Source organism: Meles meles, chromosome 1, assembly GCF_922984935.1.
Source record: "Meles meles chromosome 1, mMelMel3.1 paternal haplotype, whole genome shotgun sequence".
Classification (NCBI taxonomy): domain Eukaryota; kingdom Metazoa; phylum Chordata; class Mammalia; order Carnivora; family Mustelidae; genus Meles; species Meles meles.
In genome coordinates this window covers 165,757,785-165,777,316 of record NC_060066.1, presented here as the reverse complement: position 1 = coordinate 165,777,316, position 19,532 = coordinate 165,757,785, and the positions used below count along the sequence as shown (strand labels likewise).

General features: G+C 36.8%; 2 protein-coding genes across 14 annotated transcripts in view; one reads left to right on the top strand and one right to left on the bottom strand.

Moving 5' to 3' along the window:
* Positions 1-223: 223 nt before the first annotated feature.
* On the top strand, positions 224-13,105 carry USP1 (ubiquitin specific peptidase 1). 2 transcript variants are annotated; one of them, XM_046020567.1, is made up of 9 exons: positions 224-508; positions 3,257-3,495; positions 5,189-5,309; positions 5,839-5,943; positions 6,486-6,646; positions 8,335-9,026; positions 9,669-9,839; positions 10,492-10,693; positions 11,608-13,105. In XM_046020567.1, exons 2-9 carry the CDS (start codon positions 3,326-3,328, stop codon positions 12,344-12,346), a joined length of 2,361 nt encoding a protein of 786 aa, XP_045876523.1. In that variant the 5' UTR covers positions 224-508; positions 3,257-3,325; the 3' UTR covers positions 12,347-13,105. The 2 variants fall into 2 exon arrangements, with proteins under 2 accessions (XP_045876523.1, XP_045876513.1); XM_046020557.1 differs by lacking the exon at positions 224-508 and adding an exon at positions 882-1,017.
* A 1,913-nt stretch (positions 13,106-15,018) lies between these two features.
* The window catches only part of DOCK7 (dedicator of cytokinesis 7), a 220,722-nt gene continuing 216,208 nt past the window's right edge, over positions 15,019-19,532 (bottom strand). For 4 of the 12 annotated variants that reach the window (XM_046006274.1, XM_046006297.1, XM_046006312.1 and 1 more), the window contains 2 exons: positions 18,646-18,813; positions 15,020-16,005 (listed from right to left, as the gene is read on the bottom strand). In XM_046006274.1, the coding sequence (XP_045862230.1) occupies positions 15,963-16,005; positions 18,646-18,813 (211 nt within the window). In that variant the 3' untranslated portion in view covers positions 15,020-15,962. Of the gene's footprint in view, positions 16,006-18,645; positions 18,814-19,532 lie in introns of all 12 variants that reach the window. The other 8 variants (XM_046006260.1, XM_046006266.1, XM_046006289.1 and 5 more) reach the window with 4 other exon arrangements.

The window sequence follows — 19,532 nt, the reverse complement described above, 5'->3', positions numbered from 1 at the left end:
GCGCACTCGAACGCCAATGAGAGCGGAAGGAGGGGGCAGCTCCTGAAGGGTACTTTGCATATCTAGCAATGATTGGTGGAGTTCTCCTCTCTTCTTTTTGGTATTGGCTAGACATCCTTCTTCCGCCCACCCACTTGCCTTTTGTCTAGGTACTTGTGATTGGCTCCTTCTAGGCGGTGGTGGGAGGGGCAAGGTTTTGGGGATTGCTCATCGCAGATTGGTGGATTTGAGCATCTAGCGTCGTCTTCTCGGGGAAGGAGACCGTCCCATCCTCTCCCTGTCCCGTCTCCCGACCCGTACGCTTTTCCTCAACTCGCGCGCACGAATGGTTAAAAAAAAAAAAAAAAAAGGGTGTGAGGCTCGAGCCCGCCAGCCAGGCCTCTAGCACCTAGCGCGCGCCCTCAGCGAGGACCCGCGCGAGCTGCCCGTGACGCTGCCTGCGCTGTTTGAAACTGCAGAGCCCGTTAGGATCTTGGGGAAACTACCGTTCCAGCTGGTTCCCGAGCCCGTGCGTACCAGGGGGGCGAGCGGCGGTCGCGAGGCGGCTCCTGCCTTTCGCGTCTCTGCAGCGTGGAGACTAGAACCGGCACTTTCGAAGGACGCCACCTCCAATCGCAGTGCTGGCGCGGGCGGAGGCTAAAACACGGGGGTCCTGAGAGTGAGGAAAACGCGCCAAGTTCCCCTCGGTGGTGGAGTGGGAAAGACCCTAGCGGTTCAGGCGCTGGGCCAACGGGGCTACTTCTGGTGCTCCTTGCCATCCCGGGGTGGGGGCGGGCGGGGGCGGGCGCCGCTCCCGGGATGTAGTTGGTGCCGGCGCAGGGCAGGACCGAGCGGCAGCCCGGGTTCCCGCTCTTCAGAGCGAATGGTCACTCCCCTGTGGGGAGGGCGATCCGGCCAGCTTTTCCTTGGGTCCGAGGCCCCGGGGGCGCCGGGCAGGGTCTCACCTGTCGCACCCACACCCATCCCGGCTGCACTCGGGGCGTCACCGCCGCGGACCTCGCTTTGGGCCATGACCAGGTAAGGGAGGGCCTGGGGAGGAGGGGCCGGAGCTTGGGCGCCGAGGCAAGTTCGGCCGGCTCCCGAGGGGCTCTGCCCTGGGACCCTCGGCGCCGCAGGGGAGACGCCAGGACCACTTGGCTGCGGCGCCCTTGCCGAGCTGCCAGCGGAAAGGGCACCGGTGTGTGTGTGGGGGGGGGCAGGGTGCCTCTCCTGCCGCCGCAGGGATTCGGGGAGGCAGGTGCGGGCTGGGCGTAAATAGGCCAGCTCCGGGGGCGAGGGGGGCCGGAGTCTCCACCGCCACCGGCCAGCCTCCCGCCGGGCCCGGGCCGTGTCTGACGGGCACGCACGGTAGCACTGCTTAGTGTCTACACTTTCGTGTTCCCGGAGTGGTGCGGGGTCTGGAGCAAGCGTTTCCACTCACGTTGTCCAGTGTCGGGAATTGTCAAATTTTATCGCACACTCTGAGCATTTCTAGAAGTATTTAGAAGGCCACGTGTTTTAAACCTTTGTCGAGGATGCTATCCTTAATTGTTTTACATTTTTTCTGAAAAATTGGGATTAAGTCGTGTCGTCTTGCAAAGGGGAAAACTTAAAACTAATTTAGAAACTGAATGTTCATAGTGTCATTTGTTTGTTCAAGAGCAGTTAATGCTCGATTTGTTGTGTTTTCTGCGAAACTTGATTTAGACTTAAGGAAAGCCAGGAGCAAGAAGTGGTGTAACATACGGCACCTGGTAAAAATGTGACATTGTCAGTGATGTCAAATGTGAGTGATTTGAGGGAACCAGCGGGTTTATGGCTTAGGATTTATCCGCTATTTCAACTGCATCCTCATTTTTTTCTAATATATACTTAAATCCGGTTAGAGAATTCACTTTCCATTATATCTAAGAATTGGCTCCCAAGAAAAACCTTTGACAAGAATCATTAATGCTTAGAGATCCCTGACAACTTGGTGCAAGCTGGTTTATCTTCGTGATAACTTTGCATCAGTAGTATTAAGTGGCTAGGAGGGTAAATTGAGTTGGAGGGGGGATAGGGAAATTGGTCAACTTTCCAGTTACTTCTGAGTTGTCTCAAAAATGTGGTTTCACTACTGAGTTCAAAGTTGCAAATTCCCAGATCAGCAGCAGCCGATCTTATTATGAAATGGTTATTGGTAAGCATTAGTTTATTATTGTGTTAGCTTATTAGTAAAGATGGAGTTTGAGTGAATTTTGTTAGTTTATCTATTCTTTCTATTACTGTGTATTTGAAAGTCACTGTCGAGCTTTTGTGCTGTAATATTCCAGTCAGATAATTTCCCCCAGGATATCTTTTTTTTTTTTTTTTTTTTTTAACTTTCCCCCAGGATATCTTAATGAAAGTAGGATGGGTGTATAAAATAACTATCACAAGTACTGCTAGAGGTTTTTTTCATTCACAAGTTTTAACAAGTTTAAAAAAAGGTTGGAAAAGTCAAAATCATATTTTTTCTACTCTGAGCAGCATTAAAAAAATTATAGTTTTTAAAAAAGTGCTTGGAAAATCAGTAATGTATTGTGTTTAGTGCGTAAAAAGTTGGTCTGCACAAAGTGCAGCAATTCTTTACACCACTGTCCCAGCTACACATTTTATTACTTTTCACTCATGTGTTTAGGTATAACTGAACATCAGATGTATGCCTTTGCTTATATGTAATTATAGTTTAATTAGGAGAATAGCTGACACATAACTTTATATTAGTTTCAGGTGTACAGCATAGTGACTTGTGCAAATTACACCTAAAGGAGCTTTTTTAAAGGATTCATTTCATGTATTCATATTAATAACTAGAAAAGACCTTGGAAGTAAAACTCATTCATTCACTCTGAGCACTGCTGTCTTCCCATTCATCCCTTTCTCTTTCTCCCTTGTACTTAAGAATTAGAGATGGTTGTTGCTTAGTGTTTTCTGAATAAGCTAAAATAAAAATTAACTTTTTACTCAAGATTACTGTAGATGTACTAAAATGGGGTTATTTTGTGATGTGACCCTTAATATAGTAGACTTATGAAAGTTCAGTATCGTATTTTTTCTTGTTTAGGAAAGTTAAGGACAAATGGCAAGTGCCTTCATTTAAGCAATAAGCATCGAGTGCCTTTTATTGGCTAAGAAATGGGTTTTAAAATGTGAAGTTCTAATTAGTTCCATTCCTTAGTAAATTTTCAAAATTAATGATTTTGTATTTCCAGCAGATAAACTGAAAGTAATGAAATCTTCTCTCTGTGATTAACAGATATGATTGGTGATTACAACATCCTTATATAAATTAATTCTTGTCAACTCCTTGGGGTTTGAAGAGAAAATGCCTGGTGTCATACCTACTGAAAGTAATGGGCTTTCAAGAGGTAGCCCATCAAAGAAAAACAGACTTTCCTTGAAGTTTTTTCAGAAAAAGGAAACTAAGAGAGCCTTGGATTTCACAGAATCTCAAGAAAATGAAGAAAAGGCTTCTGAATATAGAGGATCTGAAATGTATGTATCTTATTTTAAGTCTATTTCTGTATTTTAAAAATTCCATTATCAGTGAATCAGCAGTGAACTTTGATATCTCCAGACATTCTGACCTGATAGTCTCTGAAGGCAAAAACACACAGTAGTGAGACAAACATAATAGCTAATCAGATTCATTTGGAGAACTATGTGTTGACTAAATTATCTTTTAATTCAAACTTGTTCGTAGTATAACACATTCTGTGTAAAGGGTAAAGAAATACGTGTGTGTCTGTGTGTGGGGGGGGTTCAGAAGACTTAACAGTTCTTCAGATATTTAAACTTTATAGTCATACCTAATAGGTATGAATTATCAAACCTGTTGTATAGTTGCCAATTTAAGATAAATTTAAAAGAAAGAAATGCTTTGATGCAAATAAATCCTTCAGTGACTGAGATCTTAACAAAATGGAATACTTTAATACCGTTGTTCTAGTTATAGTCTATACTAGGTCATTATCAACAAATAGGTGCACTGCTGTATGACTAAACTGGATTTGGTCTTGTGTAATTTCCTAATATTTACCAGTAATCAGTTTAGGGGATATGACTCTTATGTTTAAAATACTTTGAAGGGGGCGCCTGGGTGGCTCAGTGGGTTAAGCCGCTGCCTTCAGCTCAGGTCATGATCTCGGGGTCCTGGGATCGAGTCCCACATCGGGCTCTCTGCTCAGCGGAGGGCCTGCTTCCCTTCCTCTCTCTCTTCCTGCCTCTCTTGTGATTTCTCTCTGTCAAATAAATAAATCTTTAAAAAAAAAAAAATACTTTGAGGGGCTAGAGTAGTAAACAGCAGCTGTAAAATAAATAAAAATGCTGGGAGGACCTACTATTTGTTAAAGTGAGGGACAACTGTATGATTCTCTTTAATAGATCCTTACCTTTTAATTTTAACAGAATCTCATTTAGGTATACTGCCTCACCTAGATACTGTCATAGCTTATTCCCAGGTTTTTATTGAGAGACTATCTTTTTTTTTTTTAATAATTTTTTTTTTTTAAAGATTTTATTTATTTACTTGACAGAGAGAGATCACAAGCAGACAGAGAGGCAGGCAGAGAGAGAGAGAGGGAAGCAGGCTCGCTGCTGAGCAGAGAGCCCGATGCGGGACTCGATCCCAGGACCCCGAGATCATGACCTGAGCCGAAGGCAGCGGCCCAACCCACCGAGCCACCCAGGCGCCCCTTTTTTTTTAATAATTTTATTTATTTGACGGAGAGACACAGCGAGAGAGGGAACACAAGCAAGGGGAGAGGGAGAAGCAGGCTTCCCGCTAAGCAGGGCCCTGGGACCATGACCTGAGCTGAAGGCAGACGCTTAACGACTGAGCCACCCAGGCTCCTAAGAGTTAGACTACTCTAAAAATGTCATGTAAGGGTTCATTAATCACAGTACCTGTTCAATTTTCTACTCTCTAAAATGAGATTAACAGCTTCATGATGGAATCCTTTAGAGGCTTGTTGTGTATGATATTTTTAAAGTGCTTGTAAAACTTTTATTCTGGGTAGGTAGCAATATTTACATCTGTACAGATTTTTTTCTCCTCAAGTGTCAACTGAATAAAGTCCACGTGCTTTTCAGCTCTTCCAACTTGGGAAAAGACTAAATCTAAGGAGGTATTATTTCCACTTTAAGATACTACACTTCATAAAACCTTTCTCTGCTCTATACTTAATAGTGATCAAGTTGTTCCTGCAGCACAGTCCTCACCTATAAACTGTGAGAAGAGAGAAAACTTGTTACCATTTGTGGGACTGAATAATCTCGGCAATACTTGTTATCTTAATAGTATACTTCAGGTAAATTGATGGTTTTGCTATATAATAAAGCTTTAGTAGGCAAAGGATGATGTCACATTTAATGTTCTGAGAATTTCAGATTATTGGGAGAATTTTAATTGTCCGTATGTCTTTGCCTTTGATTGTAAATAAACTAGAATGGGCTGAAGTAACGATTCTAAATTGCATATTATCAGCTTCCTTTGGGGTAAGAGAAAGTAATACATAGATGAAATGGGATAACAAAATTGAATTGACTTTGGTTAATTGAAGATGCCAAACCCTTCGTTTTTGTGCTTGATTCCTAGTGCTCTGGTGATAAGAATTTTAACTTTTGGAACTCTGCTTTATGTTGTACCCTATAACCATAAGTCTTAGTAGTATGTGCCCATTCTCAGTGCTTTGATGCCAGCGAGGGTAGACAGTTGGCTACAATGATGAAATAGAAAACAATTTTTGATGTGTTAATCTCAGAATTTTAACTAATGCACATTTAAAAGTGCTCTACCAAAAATGCAGATAAACACTCAGACACTCTTGTTTTTTATAGGTATTATATTTTTGTCCTGGTTTTAAATCTGGAGTGAAGCACTTATTTAACATTATTTCAAGGAAGAAAGAAGCCCTAAAAGATGAAACCAATCAAAAAGATAAGGTAAGAAAAGAATATATAAAAAGTAAAGTAGTGGAAATTCACTTGCTTAGAAATGAAAATAGATATAGAGAAGATTTGGGGGGAGGATAACAGATATAAATTTCTCAGTATCCTTTGTTTTCAGAAAGGCTTTTCCCCCCATTCTTGTAGGTTAGCTAACTACATTATCACCTTTTACAATGTCTTCTCCTGCCCTCTAGTTATTGCTTACACATAAACACTGTCATTTATATGCCACAGTCAACAGTTTATCATACCATTGTACCATCTGCTACTGTTTTCAAGTAGTCACTTTTAAAATTTAAGTAAATATAAAGAAATAGAATATAAATAAGCCTTGGACTTAGTCAATCAGAAAACCATTCTCTTCCAAACAGAAAGTAATCAAAAAATACTCTTAAAATTTTTTAATTTATTTGTATACTTCTGCAAAATTAGTGTTAATAATGAAATGAAATTTACCAAAGTTAGTATTGGCTAGTGAGAAAAAAGGGGGAACAAACTTGATTTGTTTAATGGTTTGTGGGTTTCTTTTTTGACAGGGAAATTGCAAAGAAGATTCTTTGGCAAGTTATGAACTAATATGCAGCTTACAGTCCTTGATCATTTCAGTTGAACAGCTTCAGGCTAGCTTTCTCTTAAATCCAGAGAAATACACTGATGAACTTGCTACTCAGCCAAGGCGACTGCTTAACACACTCAGGTATAGCCTTTAATAAAACTTTAGGATTCCATGTTAGCAACTTATTGCTGTCTTTGGAAGAGAGTGATATATGAGGGAATAAAGGGCAAGGAAAACAGAAACTACAGATCTACTCCCTAGTATCCCAGAGGCTCTGGAGATTAGACATTCCTTTGGTAAGTTTGGTATAAATAAATTCATTACATCTGAATCGGTAGGAGGCTTTTTATAGTCTTTATTCATTCTTATTTATAAAGTGAATATTCATACATTTTTCTGTAGAAATAGTAGTTTGTTTAATTATGGGATACTGTCCTGTCATGTTGGTAAAAATCTTTATTTTTTATCTGAAAATTACTGAATTTCTCAAATATATTTGGTCCTAAGAAATTTCAGATTAGGAATTAAAGGTTTTTATTCAGAATATGCATAAGAACTGTAAATTGCAAATATCCTAGTTTTATTGTATGGACTTGAAGAACTATTAACTGGATTGGATTTCTTTTTTGTTTGTTTGTTTAGAGAGAGAGAGAGAGAGAGAGACCATGAGCAGGGAGAGAGGGATAGGAAGCCTCCCGCTGAGCAGAGAACCCGGTGTGGGGCTTGATGAATGGAAGGCAGATGCTGAATCAACTAAGCCACCCAGACATCCCTCTTTGTACTGTCTTAAGTGAAACTTTATCCAATATATGAAATAGTTTTATCTGTATGTTATAAGTAAATCTTTAGTTTAAGAATAGACCTGGGGGGGCGCCTGGGTGGCTCAGTGGGTTAAAGCCTCTGCCTTCGGCTCAGGTCATGATCCCGGAGTTCGGGGATCGAGCCCCGCATTGGGCGCCCTGCTCAGCGGGGACCCTGCTTCCTCCTCTCTCTCTGCCTGCCTCTCTGCCTACTTGTCATCTCTCTGTCAAATAAATAAATAAAATCTTAAAAAAAAAAAAGAGAGAGACCTAGAGTGGGGCACCTGGCTGGCTTAGTTGGTAGAGCGGGCATCCCTTACTCTAGGGGTTTTGAGTTTGAGCTTTGTGTTGGGTGTGTGAGTAAAAACAAACAAACAAACAAAAAACCAGGGTGTAAATACAGTGTTCTGTGTGTGTTGATGAGCAGGGTAGTATAGCATGCTGGCCAATAGCAGGTTTGAATCCTGACTTTGAGCAGGCTACCTTATCTGAATCAGGGTGATAGTAGTACTTACCTTAAAGGATTTTTGTTAGAATTATGTTTTATAGGGGCACCTGGGTGGCTCAGTGGGTTAAAGTCTCTGCCTTCGGCCCAGGTCATGGTCCCAGGGTCCTGGGATCGAGCCCCGCATTGGGCTCTCTGCTCAGCAGGGAGCCTGCTTCCTCTCCTCTCTCTCTCTGGCTGCCTCTCTGCCTACCTGTGATCTCTGTCAAATAAATAAATAAAATCTTAAAAAAAAAAAAAAAGAATTATGTTTTATATATCTAACATAAACATCTTGAGTAAAACCTGGTATAGGTAAACTAATGTATAGTAGCTGTTACTAGTATTTAGAAGAGGATAAAAGTATTTGTGGTAAAATTTATTTTTATTTTTATAAGTTTAGGTAAGTTTCAAATTAGTTGAATAAAAGTTTGATTTTTAAAATAATTTGATATCCCTCTAAAGGAATTAATTTCTCTATAGAAAGGGTTTTTGTATTCTATCTTTAAAACTAGAATAGATGAAATGGAAATTTTTATTTATAGGGAACTCAACCCTATGTATGAAGGATATCTACAGCATGATGCACAGGAAGTATTACAGTGTATTTTGGGAAACATTCAAGAAACATGCCAACTCCTAAAAAAAGAAGAAGTAAAAAATGTGGTAGAATTTTCTACTAAGGTAGAAGAAAAACCTCATCAGAAAGAGGAAATGAGTGGTATTAACAGCACAGAGATGGACAACCTGAGGCATTCTGAAGACTATAAAGAAAAACTTGCAAAAGGAAATGGGAAAAGAAAAAATGACATTGAATTTGGTAACATGAAGAAAAAAGTTAAAGTATCCAAGGAACACCAGTCATTGGAAGAGAACCAGAGACAAACCAGATCAAAAAGGAAAGCTACCGGTGATACATTAGAGATTCCTTCTAAAATAATCCCCAAGTATGTTTCTGAAAATGAAAGTACAAGACCCTCACAAAAGAAATCAAGAGTTAAAATAAATTGGTTAAAGCCTGCAGCTAAGCAACCCAGCATTCTTTCTAAATTCTGCAGTCTGGGGAAAATAACAACCAACCAGGGATCCAAAGGACAGTTGAAAGAAAATGAATATGATCTTGAAGAGGACTTAGGGAAGTGTGAAAATGATAACACAACTAATGGTTGTGAACTTGAGTCTCCAGGGAATAATGTTAAACCCGTTAATGTTAATGAAGTTAAGCCCATAAACAAAGGTCAGTATAATTTATTCTTAGACTTTGATAGGTAGGAGGATTAACAGCTGCAGAACTGTAATGTTCTTAGATACATGTACGATGTAAATCTGCTTCGAGTATTTTAAGAGGAAATTTTAACAACATGAATTATGTTTTAAACACTGTTAGATGTGTCTGTATAAATTTATTAATCTTAAGGGGATGTTAATGTAGGGTTAATGTAATGTTAATTTGTGGTTTGTAAACAAGGAGTTTGATATATTTTAATGGAGAATTACCTCCTCCTGAAAGCAGTATTTGATAATAAACTTGAGAAATTGCATTTAATGAAATACATTTTTAGAGAACTTTAGTAGTTACACTGTACTCGAACTGGATTTCTACCTAGTTTCAGGCAGATCTCACAAAAATGTATAGTATTGACACGGTTAAGGGTTTTACCAACAGTGTTGTGTACTTCTTTGGGGTTATTCCTATAGGAATGTCTTTGGGAAGGGAATTAAAATGACATAGTTTTGAAGATGAATTACAGTTACCTTTACAGGGGATTTAGAGTTCATGAGTAAGGCACCTCTTAATGCTAATAAGCAAGTTTACGCTGTAATTAAACTATTGGTTATGTGGGCTATGCTGAAAAGTACCCCCCCCCTTTTTTTTTAGGTGCAGAGCAAATTGGTTTTGAGCTAGTAGAGAAATTATTTCAAGGTCAGCTGGTATTGAGGACTCGTTGCTTAGAATGTGAAAGTTTAACAGAAAGAAGAGAAGATTTTCAGGACATCAGTGTACCAGTACAAGAAGATGAGCTTTCCAAAGTAGAGGAGAGTTCTGAAAGTAAGCAGAATTGGAGTCTTGTATGGACTTGTGTTGATCAAGGAATAAGCAGTTTTTTTTAACGAAACACGGTCTGATAGTAGCTTGTATAATTATTGGGGGGAAAGAGCTGGCTTTTAGTTGTCTCTGGTGTAATAAAGTCTTTCTACTCATATAGATTCCCTTGTTAATAGCATTTGGAAAATTGTTGGCATCTTTATTTTGATGTGTATAGTGGGAAAATGAAATGCTTTAATAACTTTTGGGTATCTTAGTCTTCGAGCTACATATGTGAGCCACTGTTTAGTATATAAAACAACAAAAAGTAGGGAAAGGATATGGGAAGTGATTTAAAAAAACTGGCTTTACCTGTTCAGATATCGGAAATTAATAGCTGAACTAAAGTCTGTGTCTTAACACTCAGAAAGTAGGTTATTCTCATTTTGCTGTCCCTATCACCTCAATACTTTTGGCTTCTCAAATATAAATATTTAAAAAATATATATACTGTTGAGGATGAACTTCAAAAGTTTCTGAAATTCAAAGGAATGTTTTTATCATTTAAAAGGATTAGTCAATTGAAATTGCATGCTAATTTTGAATATGGAACTTATTTAATTTTTAAACATCTGAGAGGTTTTCATTTGTGAGTGAAAGGAATTCTCTCATGTAGTTTCTCCAGAGCCAAAAACAGAAATGAAGACCCTGAGATGGGCAATTTCACAGTTTGCTTCAGTGGAGAGGATTGTAGGAGAAGATAAATATTTCTGTGAAAATTGCCATCATTATACTGAAGCCGAACGAAGTCTTTTGTTTGACAAAATGCCTGAAGTTATAACTATTCATTTGAAGTGCTTTGCTGCTAGTGGCTTGGAGTGAGTATTATAAATAAAAGCTATATGAAAAAAAAAGAGCTGCTATAAGAAGTTTTGTTCAAAATACTATAATAGTAACAAAAAAGCATAATAGCATAATATAAACTCTGAAATGAAGTAATTTATAAAGATTACCTTAGAAAAGTCTGTTCTGTTTTTAAGAGTTAACTTTTACAAAAATGCATCATTTAAAATCCTTTTGGTGTGAATACATATTCTAGGATTTCCTCCCACATCTTTTAATCTTCATTCCTTATTACAAACAGTTTCAAGTTGAATTGGTTAAAGCAGCAGATTTTATATAACTTTTTTTTTTGAGGGGAGAAAAAGGCAAGATTGTTTCATTTTCAAGGTAAGCCAGGAATCAAACTAGTTCTTTCAGGAATGAGAGACTCTCTTCTTGTTGAAAATTTAAGTATCTTCATGACATATATACATGTTAATGAATTGTTTGAAATTATGAGAGCTTCCCACTAGCTCTCTACACACTTTATTATGCCTGATGATGACACTTAGTGCCTTCTTTCTGTGGACAATGTCTTTGCTACTATTTATTTTTGTTTCCAAATTTTGGTAGTGAAAGCCTCCACATTAAAATTACTAAACTATAAAGGATTTTGAAGTTAAAATGGCATTTAAAAAACTGACTTTCTCATTGTACAAAATTAGAAAAGAATATGAAAGGGAGAATGCCATATGTCCTTCACAGAAACAGCTGAATATTAGCACTTATTTTAGTTTTTCTTTGTGTACATTTAAGTATACAAAATTAGAGTCTGGTTTTTATGTTTGTATAAGCACTAAATATTAAGGGTCATTCAGACATCTACTTGGTTTCACATTTGGGGGTAAAACTGAATATATATGAAGTGGAATTGCAGAAAACTCCTTTTTTTTTTTCTTTCCTTCCAAAGGTTTGATTGTTATGGTGGTGGACTTTCCAAGATCAACACTCCTTTACTGACACCTCTTAAACTGTCACTAGAAGAATGGAGCACAAAACCAACCAACGACAGCTATGGATTATTTGCGGTTGTGATGCACAGTGGCATTACCATCAGTAGTGGGCATTACACTGCTTCTGTTAAAGTCACCGACCTTAACAGTTTAGAGCTAGATAAGGGAAATTTTGTGATCGACCAAATGTGTGAAATAGGTAAGCCAGAACCACTGAATGAGGAGGAAGCAAGGGGTGTGGTTGAAAATTATGATGATGATGAAGAAGTGTCAATTAGAGTCAGTGGAAATACACAGCCAAGTAAAGTTTTGAACAAAAAAAATGTAGAAGCTATTGGACTTCTCGGAGGACAAAAGAGCAAAGCAGATTATGAGCTATACAACAAAGCATCTAATCCCGATAAAGTTGCCAGTACAGCATTTGCTGAAAATAGAAATTCTGAGACTAACAATACTAATGGGACCCATGAATTTGATACAAACAAGGAATCCAGTGACCAAACAGGCATTAATTTTAGTGGATTTGAGAACAAAATTTCATATGTAGTGCAAAGCTTAAAGGAGTATGAGGGGAAGTGGTTACTTTTTGATGATTCTGAAGTAAAAGTTACAGAAGAGAAGGACTTTCTGAATTCTCTTTCCCCTTCTACATCTCCTACATCTACTCCTTACTTGCTATTTTATAAGAAATTATAGAGTGAGTATTTTCCTTATGTATATATTAAACAGACCTGGACAAAAGCTGGTAAAGTTGATTACATCAAAGAGTCTAGCTTATCTTTTGAAGCTATTGGATATTATTGGTCTCTCTAGGTTTTTATATAGTGAAATTTGAATTACTGAAAACCATGTTAATTTTTAGAATTCATTTCTCATAATAGAGACTAGTGATGCATTAGCTTCTGGAAACAAACTTGTATAGGTTCTTAATTGAATTATTCAAATGGGAAGCATTTAAACACTTTGAATTTACACCTATCTTTGTGTTTGCTTTTTAAAATAAAGTGCTTGTATTTGTATCTCCATATTTTGGAGTAATTATATGATGTTTATAGGTCCTGTGGTTTTTCAGCTAAGAAGCAGAATCTCATTCAGTACATTTAGTTTTATAAGTCATGAAGCCAAATCTTTAATGGGTTGTATTTAGAGGCACAAAGTCTGGAATATGTGTGTATTCACAGTAGTGTATATTTTGTGCCTTGAATCACTTTGAAAAGTGTCTCAGAAAACCTGGACAGCTAGTCCCCTTTTATCTTCACAAGAATTTTATATGTATTTATGAAAATGATTCTGTATTCTAGTAAATCTTCTTGGGCATGGACTAATTTGTATCTCTTCATAGTCATATTCTGCACGATCTGTATATATAGTATATCAAATTTAGAGGTGTGACCTAAAATTTAACTTTTTTTTAAAAACCGGGAGGTCAATAAAATTTAAACTGCTTAACAACTATGTATACAACTCAATTTTTTTTTACTTGCATATTTTTTAATAATTATAGATGAGTTCTCATAAGAAAATGTATGTGTATGCGTAATATATGCATATATACACACACATACCTAGAAGAGAATAAACATGCATAATTACCTTTAATAATACTGTGACAGTGGAGGTGAAGAGATTTTTCAAATAGGAGAAACTGCTTAGTCCATCCATGTTGTCATACTTAAGTTTATAGTAAAAACTGCGGCATTCTAGTAGTCCTTTAAAGTAGACATAACTTTATGGAATCCGTAAAGATGATGCTTTGTGCACATATAAAAATGTTAAATTTTCATTCTAAATGTATATTAAATTGGTAAATGATCAGTTACCTTATGGCTTAAGACATTAAAAAAATCTAAAGAATATATAATGCCATTAGAGTAACACTTTTATACCCCCATTTCAACAAATAAGAGTACCTGTCAACTAATAAATTAGTCACACAGTTAAATCATGTCTTCTGTTCTTCCACAGGATGGTGTGATATAAAATGTCATGGTTCTCACCTCATTCTACATTCAGACTCACTAATGGAACTTTTAAAAAGAAACAGCTCTGAATACTACCTTTAAGTTTCTGATAGAGTAAGAATCATTAATGGAACTTTTAAAATGCAAAAGCCCTGAACACTACTCATAAGTTTCTGATGGAGTAGTTCCAGGATATAGCCTGGGTCTCATACTCAAGAGATAGCCAAGAACTATTGGTATAGATTCTTGATATGAGAAGGTTTTAAAGAAAACTGAAGCATGTTGAAAGTAAGGAAGTGTTCAGTATCATACCATTGTTCTCAGAGGAAGCCTGTTTTTACTCAAGTCAGAAAACTATTGCACGGTAATTAAGTCACAATTATATAAATTCTAGAGTTCTTGATACTGTCACTGAGATTTATGCGAAATATTCCATAATATAATTATATATATATAATCTAGTAAGTAATGACCTAAGGATTACTTTACATTCTCTCCTTTATATATACCTCCCCCATCCCTTACCCTTAAGAGGAGAGAGTATTTGTTACCTTATATTTGTTTTAATGAATTTCCATTCTTGACTCCTTGTACTTCCTTATTGTTCATGTGGATCCTCTGTCCCCAAATTTGTTTTTGAGGTCATTCCTTTCTGACTCCAGTCTACCCCTTTTCGTCCAACACTGTTGACTCATCTGAAAAATCTTGTGCTTCAGTCTTTGGATTGATGTAGATAAGATGAATTTGAAATAATATTGCCAGTTATAAAGGTAGGCTGCAGAAGGGTATCAGCCATCCCCTACAGTCTCAGGAGAAGCAGACATTTTTGAGATCTTGTTTCAGTATCAACTACAGAGTGAAGGCACCATATTGAATCGGTTTTTAAGTGATTCACGTCATTGGTCAATAGATCAAAGGGACATAATAAAAATGATGCCTTTCTATAAGCTGTATTACTACACAGAAAAAACTGTTGAAAACACTTCCGAAAATCATTAACAGGTAGTTTCTTGGATAAACCTGGCCCAAAGTAATTGCAATAAATATTTTCAAAAGGATTTCTGCCTTAGTTTTTCATGTCAAAGTTACTTTAAATTAGTTCTTAATTTCAATTAAAACAGCTAAATTTACCTTTTACATACATAAAGTTTATATAGGTGTTAAAAAATAAAACTTTTGGGGCACCTGGGTGGCTCAGTGGGTTAAAAGCCTCTGCTCCCAGGGTCCTGGGATCGAGCCCCGCATCGGGCTCTCTGCTCAGCGAGGAGCCTGCTCCCCTCTCTCTCTGCCTGCCTCCTCTGCCTACTTGTGATCTCTGTCAAATAAATAAAATCTTTAAAAAAATATATATATTAAAAAAAATAAAAAGATAAAACTTTTCATTCAACTGGTAGATTAAAATCAAACACCAGCTCTCGGTGTCCTTTTTATGGCGATGTAAGATGACTCTAAAGTAGATTTCTAGTTTACCAGTTTAGATGACCAAACTCATAAAATGACTGGCTTTTGAAACACGGGAATCAATTCACTAGTTGCTGAAAGTCATGAAGTTCATACTATTATCAGTGTAACAAGACTCAGAGTCAAAGATTAAGCTACTGTGACTGGTAGCAGCTATCCCAGTATTTAATCGTTACAGACAAAAGTTTCATCAGGTAAAGTTACTCTATAATTTATCCTAAATCCCTGGTTGGTTTGTTTGTTTGGTTTTTTTTTGGTTTGTAAGTAGAAAATAACTTAGAAACCCATTTTAAGACTTCACAAACCAGTTATCCATATCTATACCCATTTATTCATTTATTTAATTTTGGGCTCTTTGGCCCATACAATGTCAATTTTCATTTTTAAAACTTTGCTAGTTTTGGAACTTGTTCTGGAATCAACTCAAGATTCTCTGCTTTTGTCAATAAAAATTTTTAAAGTCTCACTCAGTAAAATTAGTGTAAACGTTCACATATTTAATAGTACCTTTAAAATAAGCATTACTACATTTAAAATGGTTCCAAAATGAATCTATAAATGGTAATATAAATTAAAAAATACAAACTTAAAGTAAATAAATTTAACATTAGCTATGGTATAAATAATAGTAAATGTATAGTGAATCGTTACTTTTGAGTCTTAAAAAAAGATAACAGCATATTACCAGAACATGAGAAACCATGGCCATGATTCTCAAACTTCAGTGATCTACATTTGATACTGTTTTGGCCATCGCATTCTTCAATGAGTAGTAAATTAATGCTAGAATTTCCAGAATTAAGCCCCAAGTCCTGTTTTTCAATAAATCTTTTCATACTCAGTGTTGAATACATGGCTCTCTTCAAATGGGTAAGACAAGTACATTTATTTTAAAGATCCATTTTGCGCAGACTCATCCGACTGAAGGAATCTCTGGGGAGAAAATGAAAGGATATAAGTATAAACAATTTTTGCATATTTCTTTAAACTATGCTTTACGTACTACTTTCTGCAGAGCTATCTCAAAGTTTTGCCATCAGAGTTATTAACTTTCAAGTTACATGTCCATCCTATATATTCTGCTTTATATATTCTGGTTTTATAGATTAAAAGTATATTACAGTAACCACTTTGCCAAGTGCATTGACCATTTACTCATTTGTCCAATAGGTGTATTAGATATTGTGATGAAACAGGAGCAAAGGAATAAGGGGAGAGATCTCAGAGAAAGACTTGTGATTATTAAAAAGAAAAAGGCAGGTGCTGGTTATTTAAAATTTTAAATCCTAAGAGTTAAGCAGTTCTCAAACTCCTGGGCGTTAGGTCCTTTTTACACTTAAAAATTGAGGACCCCCAAGAAGCTTTTGAAAGTGGATTCTACATTGATACTCACCATACTAGAAATTACTAAGGAAATTTTAAATTATGATTTAATAAAATAACCATTACATGTTACTATAAATAGCACTGTTTTTAAAAACTTGTAAGAATTTTAGGAGAGTGGCATTCTTATTAAATGTCTAGCTCATAGAAAGCCATATCTGCTTCTGCATTCAATCTTTTACAATACTCATATTGCATGTAGTCTCTGGAAAACTCTATGGTACTCTTAAGAATGAGAGTGGAAAAAGTGAAAAACCTTTGGTAGAAACCTCACAGGGTTTCAGGGATACCCTTCCATGTGTTCCAAGGTCACACTTTGAGACCGACCATCAATAGCTTTTAAGCCTACTGCAAAATAATATTCCAGGTTATGTTAATCAGCAAAATTATCATCAACATGCAAAATAGCATCAACATGCTATTTTCTAAGTTCTCAAGAAATTAACAGTGAAGAGGATAATGTTCTTCAATACCTCTTAATGTCTTTTTCTCTTTTCTGAAACTGGTTTCTTTCAGTTTATCCTTCCTCCAATTAAGGTTAAACCCTGAGGCTTAGATCTCCAAGAAAAGTGAGGGCAGGTACAAGAAGATCATTTTTGAATCTCAAAGCTTGGTTTTCTGGTTCCAGGGAAAATACCAGCCTTGAAAGCTAGACACTGTTCACCACACCAGCAGCACCCCCACCAAAGAGTGTTCGTTAATTCCAAAAGAACAATATTAAGAAAAGCTTGGGGAACTGACCATAACATAGATCACAGAGGAAGGCAACGCTCAGGATTATGGTGTTAAAGGAAAAACTACGTTAGATTGGAATGATACAATGTTTCCACTGAAATGGGCGGCAAATCTGAAGAAGCAAGACTAGCATTCCCAAAGGGCCTGATTATGTCAAGGACCCAGTACCCTCTTCCCAGGACCTTGGACCAGTGAGTTAAGAGGAGGTGGGTAAAGGCAACAAGGAGGCAAAAATTCCAAAAGACTGAAGGGAAGTACAAAGTAGAGGGGACTGGCATTGCTTCCCACTGAGAATTTTAAGAGGAAATATATCAGTTATAGGATGGTGGATGCATATTATATTTTGCCAGAGACAGGATTTTTTAATTTAAATTTTAGTTAACATACAGTGCAAATTGGTTTCTAGAGTAGAATTCAGTGATTCGTCACTTAAAATACCCAGTGCTCGTCATAACAACTGCCATCTTTAATATCCATCCCCCACACCCTCCATCAACCCTCGGTTTGTTCTCTATCCTTGAGAGACAGGAATTTAGAAAGGCCCCATTTCCCTCTGTTATTGTACAGCTACAACAATGCTCCATGTAGGGGACATGACCTTCAGCAGGCACTTAGCAGACATTCTTTGAATGCATGTGTGATTTTTTTTCTACATTACTGAAGAACAAGGACTAATTTCCAGATGATCAAATAGCTCATTTCACTTTTGTAGCATGTTATACCATGCATGTACGTTCTATTTTCGTATAAGCAACTTCAAAGGTCTTCCAATATTAACTTAATAACAATGTAATAGCTTTACTGTTGTTAGTTCAAAGAAAAGGGTAAAATATTCAGTGGTTATATGTATATTTGGATTTCAAAATGCAAAAAAAGGGCAGTTAAAGTTTAAGTTATCATGCCCTCTCCAGAATTCAGGTGCTGTTTTAACACTGTCCTTGGAAATTCACATGCCTAAAATTTAATTTCTATAACAACCTCTTAAAGGTATTATTTTATTTCTCACAATTAGTGGAAAAAAATACTCAATGGGGTCACCTGCTTTAACACAAATCTAGAAGAACATACTGTAATACTATTTACTCTTAGGGCCAAGGAAAATGGGTATTTGGCTCTTGATACATTCTAGTAAATTCTGCCATATAAATAAAGTATAACAGGCCTAAAAGAAATAGTTTTAGGAGGCCAGACTATTGTGTCTTGGTTAGTATGCATATTTAACACAACTTTATTATTCTTTAACACAACTTTATAATTCTAAATTACAGAAAGAACTGACTTCTATCTTGAAGGCTGATTCATAACAGGGTTATTCATAACAGGCTAGCTGAACTTCCTAGGTTTCAAGAGACAATATCTGAAACCATGTAATAAAATTTACACTAATTATTAAATGATCCAAGCAGATTTCATTTTCCTGAAGATATCCAAAATAATGGGGAAAAATGAGCATACCTGTGGCAGGTGACAGGTAATACTGCCTTGTATAACTGAGGGATCTTTCTGTTTATCAGAGGCTGTAAGGCCTCTTTAAGGCGATGATAGTTTCTCTCCAGTTCCCTTTGATACTCCTTTTGATCAGGCCCAATTAGGCTCTTATTTTTTCTTAAGGCATCCTCACACCTAGGAAAAACAGTGTGTTACCAAAAGATATTCACCATATTCACCATAATGATGTCATTCAGTTTTTCAGCGGAACATTCAATATCCGCTCTTGCATTGGGGGTAACGCAGGGGACAGAGATGAACTTGAGTTCTTTTACACTAACATTCACTTAACAGTCTTCATTTAATTAAAAATTATATATTTTTTAATGTTAAATCTTAAGTCATTTTCTCACATATCACCATCAGACTAAAATGTCTTTAAGGGATTTTACCCTACTCATTCATGTACCAACAATGGCATCTGGCACAGTGGTTTGCCGATATTCAAATAAGCTGCTTAAATGAATAGTCCTTGATAACAATCCTTTATCCAATTTATTCAGATATTTAAGAAAAAGTACCTGGACCCTAACAGGTCAAGTAGTAGGATGTTAAACAATGTACACATAGCTCGCTGTTTCAAACACTTAACAGGAAAAAAAAAAAAAAAAACCAAAAAACCCAACAACCAATGTACACATATCAATACTTAATAGAATTGCAGCTAAGTGATGTTCAGAGGAAAATGTAAAGTCTTAATTTTTTTTTTAAGCTAAAAGCGAAGAGCTTAGCAACTTAAAAAGAACAGATCAAACCTGAAGTCAAATCACAATCTTTCCATACAGAAAACAATCTGCAAATTCTACTAAACATCTTAAGAACAGGCAATCCCAGTGTAACACAATTATTCTACA

Bases quoted from the DNA above. Each gene is read 5' to 3' on its own strand.
- USP1 (XM_046020567.1), top strand. From the start codon at position 3,326: ATGCCTGGTGTCATACCTACTGAAAGTAATGGGCTTTCAAGAGGTAGC. The intron at 5,310-5,838 runs GTAAATTGATGG...TGTTTTTTATAG, and splicing joins ATCTTAATAGTATACTTCAG to GTATTATATTTTTGTCCTGG. The intron at 5,944-6,485 runs GTAAGAAAAGAA...CTTTTTTGACAG, and splicing joins AAACCAATCAAAAAGATAAG to GGAAATTGCAAAGAAGATTC.